This window comes from Tauraco erythrolophus, chromosome 5 (genome assembly GCF_009769465.1).
Source record: "Tauraco erythrolophus isolate bTauEry1 chromosome 5, bTauEry1.pri, whole genome shotgun sequence".
NCBI classification, from domain to species: Eukaryota; Metazoa; Chordata; class Aves; order Musophagiformes; family Musophagidae; genus Tauraco; species Tauraco erythrolophus.
Window position 1 is genome coordinate 77,522,481 of NC_141469.1, and position 8,008 is coordinate 77,530,488.

An 8,008-nucleotide genomic window follows, 5' to 3' on the forward strand; every position below is an offset into this window, starting at 1 on the left:
CCTAAGTCACAGAGAACCTGCTAGTGTTATATATGTTATAAATATACACAAAATATAGGAATGATTGTTAGTATTTTTCCAAAGCGCCTCCAGCCCCTTGACAGTTTTCAGATGAAAGCACAAACTCATCCACTCTGTAAGCACACTTCTCAACAAACATGCATATACTTGGAAAAAATTCTGGTTCTCCCATACTTCTCTTCCACTCGCAGGACATCACTTTAGGGAGAAGCAGCTAAGCTATCCTAAACTCTCAGACTACAAATATTATTTGGGTACTTCGCAGGACAGACACAGAAGTGGCCTTATTTTCCTTCTCACATGCTGCCTACCTGCAACGCTACCAAGACAACATACAGTTTGTCATTAACAACACACCACATCAAAGAAAACTAGTCATTAAAAATATACCCTAGAGAGAACTTGCCAACGCATTACATGGTTTCACACACTGACCTTGAAACATACTTGTCTCTGTGAAACCAAAGCTACACTTGTGACGTGTTTTACTGTGCTTGTTCATTTGAGCACTTCAATCTGGAACTCTGAATCACTCATGGTTAACTTTGTACAACTAATTTCAGGGAAATAAATGGGCATAACAAGGTTGAGCACGCGTAGCATCATTTGCAGGCTCTTCTAAGTCAGCAGTTCATAATGAGTCATCTTCATTACACCCAGAGAACTGCTACTGCTAGCAGAGTTTTGAAAGTACTTACAAGAATTCATTTTTGCCATTCAGGCTTAACGTGCATAGCTTGGTCTTTGAACACACTGGGATGTTTATATAGCTGCACACAGAATATACTGAGACAAGGTAAATCCCCACTTTTCTTTCTTGTCTTTCAGGTATTTTCAGTGGCTTCTTTGTGTTTGTCATTCTATTTGAATTTTGCAATCCTAATTCTCAAAACCAGCTGAAGAGTAAACAGAGAGGCTTTGTGACATGAAAAAAAAAGAGGCAGATGAACAATAGATAGCAAATAATGCAAGCTTCTATTGCATTTCTTCCTTTAATCAAAATAAATTTAGAGTAAAAGCTTTTCTCAGAAAAAAAAGGAAATGCTAAGGAAAAAATGTACAATTATGGAATAATTTTAACAGGCTAAGAAGAGGCATTTGGTATCTTTGATGCATACTCAAAACCCTTTGTCAGGATTTTCTGAGTGTTTTTTTGCCCAATGTCTGTGGGAATTACCTGACTGTGTTCAGTCAACAGCTGCTGGAAAGGCATCCTGATGGTCCTCATCTCTGACACTGCAGTACATTCTGTGGACTCTTGTCCAGCTCCTCCTGGGGCTCCCTGAAAATAAAAATCATATCACTAAGTAAATTGTGAAGTTTCTTTCTGCTTCTCTCTAGATGGCAGCATTTGCCTAAAGGATTTCCCTCTAGATGAACATTTCTCATACAGGAGTAACAATAAGGGCTCAATTAAAATACTGTCAGGCACTATAAATTCTCTGCCACTTGTTTTGGTTTGATTTTCATCCTTTTCACTGTTTCTTTTGCTGGGTTTTCTTTGAGAGCAGGCATAACTCTTCACACCAGTAACTTCAATTGTTTTAGTATAAATAGTTAAAAGCTAAATATCGCAGTGCAATTGTGTGTATGAAATCAAAATGCAGTGGGAGTTCAATTAACAGAACAACATGCACAGAGTAAGCAAAGTATATTAAATTTCCATGGATTAAAATTAATTAGTTGAAAACTTCCCCTCAAATTCAAAACACATCTGACACAACGTTTAAAGCCTGAAAACAGTTGGGCTAGCCTTGCTTTCAGTTTCTGAACTCTGTATATTTGGTATAATTCAACATACTGAAAAATTCTGTTCTTGCACATTCCTGGTTTTCATACAGACCCTGGAAGAAGCTGATTTATAAAAGACTGGTTTCTAAGGATGAACACACCTTCACATTTTAAAATCAAACTTTGAACCATTTGATGTTTGCTGTTTGCTAAACCCTGATTCCCTACTCCATACATTTAGGGGAGGATCTCAGTCCAGCGGCACAGTTTCATCGATTTACAGAGACTAAACAGAGATCTCTGACTGCAGGTAAGGAGACTCAATTAAGAGACAAAATCTACATTGTTGGGTAGACTACGATATTAGTTCTTGTTATATTACCTTATCCCACGTATTCCTGGTGCTTGCTCATCATTAGAAACAGCTATACATTTTGATAGTCCTTAGTCTTGTCTTATTCATCCTTTTAGTAACTCATGACTAGACCCCTTACTTTTACAAAATAGTTACACAGAAAACTGCTTAATTTTTCATTTGTGAGATTATGAATATGTGATATCTCTAGCCTGCATTAAAGGAAATAAATGAGAATCACCTATAATGGGAAAAATCTAATTTATGATTAATGCATTTTTTTCAAAGAAATGCTATTCATAAAAAAAAAAGTGTATATTATTAGATGTATGCAACATACAGTCTTGTTGGCTTTCAAGCATATCATAGGTGCATTATACTTTCCTCTAGTAAATTTATCCATCTGTAGCCTTCCCTAAAAGGATACACTGCAGTCATAATTAATCTGCATTTTTAGTGCATCACCACATGTACTCACAGTAGGAAAAGAACACTATCAGCTGTGGTAATTTTTTAGCAGACATACATGACTCATTCCCTATTTACTGCCTTCCATGTATAGTCACTGCAACAATGTTTCCAGATTTTTTTTTTCCCTAAATTGTCCATCAGTTAGATCTCCACTGCCATCTCTCTCTGTACTCTTAATCTCATATAAACTAGAGATTTTTTTTTTTAAATGAGCCTCATCTTCATTTTTCTCATGCTTCCTCTCCTCCTTCCCCTAGTTTGCCTTTGTCTCTTGGTCCCCTAAAACTTCTTGTCTCTTAGTGTTTGACCTGGCTGGCAAGCTGAGCCCATGGATCCTTGGCTGTCACAACCATGGCATTCTCCTGCACAAGGTGGCCTTGTGTAAGTTCTGCATGCCAGTCTCAACTGGAACACACGTCTTAAAAGGCTGCAATGTAAGGGGAGATGCTGGCATTTCACTACTTGTTATTAATAATTGAGAAAAGGAAAAATCCTCAAACGTACAATACAAATAGGCCAAGTGTTAACTCATCTGGCAAAACATTTTAAAGTAAAAGCACAAAAATGTGATGCTGTAGCAGTTTGATCCAGCCTCTCTATTTTATCTGCTTATCTCGGCCTAGCCATTCAAGAATTTATTCTCTTCTCTGTCTCTCTCTCAGAGGAAACTTTTGTGATTATTTTTAAAAATAGTGTTGTGGAGACTTGGTGGCCAAATGCCTATTGATCATGTGGAAAGATACATTCTTCTTCTGACTTCAAAGGCCACAGCGCTGTCCAAGGAACTAAAACGGGCAGCCAAAATACCAGGGGAGAAATAGATAGGCGTAAGGACAGAAAGATTGTATCTCGGAGTGAGGAAAAGAAACAATCATCTTCAAACTCTTCACTTAAGTTACAGCAAAGGTACAAAGCTACTGCAAGGTGCCAGACTTGTTGGAATAACTTTTGAAGATAATAAGAATTATTTGAATAAACGAGTTATAAATCTACTTGACAAAACCATCTATAAAGTTACAAAGGCAGCAGTTCTTTCTTAAGTTGATAGGAACAGAGAGGTCATGTTTAATTTAATAATCAAGCAATCTGTGGACATTAAAACAAATGGCATACTCCAGATACATTTTCAAAGAGGGCGGAAAAAGTCATCATATTGAAATCAGATGCCATGTGCATCACACATCATTTCTTCCTGTACTGTACTCCTGTCCTGTTCTGTTTTTTCCAGCTTTAGAAAGCTGTTTCTGTTTCTTCTCCCTCCGTTGATATGATCCAGTTAAATCCAAGCTTTGGAGACACTTGCATGAAACATCAGTGATTACTTGATTTCTCAGCATATAAATCTAACTACAAAACTTACTCTGTAGGACTCTGTTATGAGGTAACTTTTCCTACGCAACATTTTTGCCTCAGCTGCTATCTGCCCTGAGACCTGCATTAACCTAATACTGTCAAAGCTGATCTCCATATAACGTATTAAGCAATTGTTTTCCGAGAACAACCTAATAAAGCAACAAAAGGATTAGACAGGGCCTTTCAGCTTTTCAGTAAGCAGCCTCAATGTAAGTTCAACTCCAAGCAGCTTTTAGCTTCTAAAAATCGAAGCCACAAATAGCTTCTGTTTGATACAATCTGCTTAGAAAGGAAGCTCTCTCTTTAGCTTGCCACCCTGCCAGCTTTCCGAAACCCTTCTCTGCTTCTCAGGACTTTGTCCAACACTTTTACACCAAGCAACAGCTCAAGTCCTAGTCCCCTTTCTCTCCACCTCACCTGACCCCTGCAGCACAGATGATCTGCAGCAGTGAGCAGAAGGTGTCTGTGCATCTGAGCAATGGGCATAAGCAGAACACGAGGGCGAGCAGCAGCGGCAGTAAGTGGCAAGGAGCCTTCCTGATTCTTAGTGGCTGAATTAGTCGGGACAGGTGATACAATAAAAGAAGTTAATCAGACTAAGCACTATCTCATCCCACGCCTGCCCGATTTAGTCTGTGCTGCCATCGCTTCTCGCAGCATGGGAGGCAGAGTTGTGCCCTTGCCTTCACTATATTCTCCTGTTGCATTTCATTCTGTCCATAACTAAGCAAACGTCCTGATTTGCAGCTTTTGGCATGCCTCAGCCTTTGCCTGGTAAACCTCCTCAATCTGAGCTGAGAGAAACACCAGATTCTCTTACCTTCACCTCCTAAGTTTATGCCACCAAAAGGGAACCCCAAAAGCTGAAGGGAGGACAGAGGCTGTACAGGTTCTGTTGCTTCTGTGGCACAGTCATCCATCAGGAGAATTGCAGCACAAGTACCTGCACAAAACCCCATAAAACCCGGAGTCCTCTCTTCAGATGTTTAATTGCTGAAACCCTACCCCGGTTTATTAGTAGGCAGTCAGAAAAGACCTCCAGCAGAAACTGTGATAAAGGCTTTACATACTACTGAGGTTATTTTACTACACACACTGTTTGTGTGCTTATACCTTGCTTGCTTGCTACGTGGCGTTTTGAACAGCCATTACCTATTGCTGGATGTAAATCTTGGTACACAATTTTGGGGCCTAACTTCCAATTTAGCATCGGTTTACTGTGCAGTATCAAAGGGGCTATGAATTCCATGTGCAGGAGGAGAAATCTCAACAACGTACTGGATTTTGATGTCTGTGGGTTGTGTGGTTCTGTTGACTAGAAAATAACCAACGTAAACACAAATTCTGAAAACAAGAAGAATATTAGCCAAACTGATTCACATATACATATACACATACAATCGTCGTGGTTATTGCTAAGCTATGGATTTCCTGACCCGCTTCACATGTAAGAAACTCTTTTTCAAAGTCATTACAATCAGTTAGGAGTATCTTGCTATACTAAATTCAATTTTTTTTTTAAAAAGAGTGTTTTGCATAGCTTCATAATTTTGCTTTCCAGTCCTTCCAAGAGATTTAATTACTCACATTTGCTGCAACACTGTGAGAAGTTTTATTACATAAACATACAATTACTTGTTTAACACTAACCTTGTAATTTATAGGTATGCAAAACAGATGATCTTTGTATGCAGCTGAATGATATATGCATATGCATATAATTATGGAGACAAGCATAAAGGAGAAATTCCAAGCAATATTTTTGCTCTTACACAGTTCACATAAAAGTGCTTCAGAATAACTATCTATCCCCCGGAATGTTCGATATCACACTAAAGCTGAAGACAGAGAATGGAGTTTGCAAAGTAGCCACCTAACGAGTGATCTTAAAATCTGCATTTCTTTGTGCAACTTGGTACACAGGACTGCAGTTAACAGACAAGGCTGCATCACAGGCAGATGTGAGTTTAACACTCTCTGATCTTTACCAGATGCTCTGAACTGGCTCTGGTCTTGGACCTATGACAGTTTTGCCTATCCACTTTCAGATGTCACCAGCCTCCACTAGCAATTAAGGGATTGTCTTTCCTTGCAAATGTATGGTTTTTACATAGTGTTTAGATGGCTGACCTTGACAGATCATGACATGATCCCACACCACTGTATTTCCACTGGCTGCAATGGAACTCTTCATGATTTGAATAAGTTATTTGTGAGATGATTGGCTCTCAGGTTGAAATATATTAAATGCATATTTTTCATTTTGTCTAATTTTCTAGTTCAGGTTTTTAAAACAATTACACTAAGTGAAACTAAAAGAAAATTATATCAAATATTTGTGTCTGTTTTTTTTTTTTTTTTTAAAGAATAATATGGAAAAAAATTCCTTAGCCTTAACAGAGTGTAAACACATAAGCACAAAGTTGAGTTGTTCTTTCCTGTTTGATACTTTTCCTTACTGGTAACAAATACTTCTAACTTCTGCTGTATATATCTATTGAAGTACTTATACCACCACACTTTTATATGCTCCTTAGGGCCAAAAGAGGTTTTCTTCTCTGCCACTTTTCACTTGATGAAATAGAAAAAACCAAATGAATACATCAACTAATTCTTGATTGTTATACAAAAGAGTTATTGCTTTTCAGCATCCCTCTTCCTTCTCCTCTAAAAAAAATGTTTCAATATTGGGAACTCGGTATGGCAAAAATTGGAATATGTAATTACACAAAGCCGTGAGCTTACTAATAACTGTAGTGATCAAGTGATATTGAAATCACAGAAGCAGAATAAGAATTTAGACAGATAAACAGCAAAGTCATGTCCCATATCTTTCATGGAGACTTAATTACAGAGTACAGATAGTAAGAAAGCAGAAGAGTGTTTATAAGACCTCAAAGTTTTAAAACAAATCTTGAGATTGTCTCATGTATGCCATAATAATTTCCATATTCTCAATCTCTTGAGTTTTTTAAAACTACATTTTGATATCTTGATCCACGAGTTATTTACAGTAAATTGAGAACTCTGAAGCTTTGCAAAAGACTATAGCAGCATTTCTGCCAGTAAAAACGTAAGAACAAAGTACAGACCCCACTTGGCTCAAATTGTCGTTCCCCCCTCCCCCGCTTTCTTTTCTGAAGTGCTCCTTGCTCATCTTTGCCCTGGGACATTATGCAGCAGGCTGATCGCTGAAGTTCACATGCTTTTTATCCATTAAAAGCCTATGCCAGAAATACTTCAGCTCTTTCTGGAGCTAAGTACAGAAAGGTTGCCAAGAAAACGGCCTGGCTGCCTGTGTGCTCCCAATCCAGTAGGAGGCTTACTAGCTCACCTGAAGGCAGCCTCTGCACCTCTCTCTGGAATGACATTGACCTCACATGGTGGCCTCCCATCTCTGGCAAGATAGGTTCTTGTCTCCACTGCATAGTGTTTCAGGATGGGTCCGGATGAGTCATCCTGCTTCTGAAAGAGTTCCCGTGTATGCTATGGTATGGTTTTGCATACCAGTCAGAAGAACCAATAAAACTGTAAAAGAATATACCAAAAAATATACCCAAATTGTTATACTAAGGTTATTGTTTATTGATGATGTTAAAGAAGAGGCTTGATACTCCATGAGGGAAGACAATTCCAACCCCTTTACCCATAAATATTACAACCAACAGCCTTGCATTGTCCATATCCCAGCAGTCCCTTGGGCTTTGTGGGCAACAGAAGGATTGATGTGTTCACTGTTGCCTAACACGAGCAAGGGATTCAGGAGGTCAACTTGGCAACTTGAGCTCTTTGCCCTGATGCAGCGCTAGAGGTCTCCCTGACAAATAACTACTCCCCATGATCCACAGTGGCTTCAGAAGAAGAATAAGTTACTCTAGTAGTGAAAATGTACAGAAACTAACTGTAATCTGAAACCTTCTTCTGTGAGTCATGGTCTGTTCAACTGAGTTCCTATTTTAAGTTTCAGAGTTTTCATTAAAATATAAACACATTTTACAGTTTCTTAGGCCATGCTCATCTGGTGATCACTTACCAAGCTGCCCAAGTAAGAAATTCCTTCAGGGGAGTTCTGAAGGA

The 8,008-nt window shown here is 38.6% G+C and overlaps 1 protein-coding gene across 1 annotated transcript in view; it reads right to left on the reverse strand.

Moving 5' to 3' along the window:
• FAM241A (family with sequence similarity 241 member A) overlaps nucleotides 1-4,851 on the reverse strand; it is a 160,708-nt gene extending 155,857 nt beyond the window's left edge. The window contains exons 1-3 of the mRNA XM_086612509.1: nucleotides 4,752-4,851; nucleotides 4,349-4,482; nucleotides 1,199-1,303 (exon numbers count right to left, since the gene is read on the reverse strand). Of these exons, the coding sequence (XP_086468635.1) occupies nucleotides 1,199-1,303; nucleotides 4,349-4,482; nucleotides 4,752-4,851 (339 nt within the window). The remainder of the gene's footprint in view (nucleotides 1-1,198; nucleotides 1,304-4,348; nucleotides 4,483-4,751) is intronic.
• Between the last annotated feature and the right edge of the window lie 3,157 nt (nucleotides 4,852-8,008).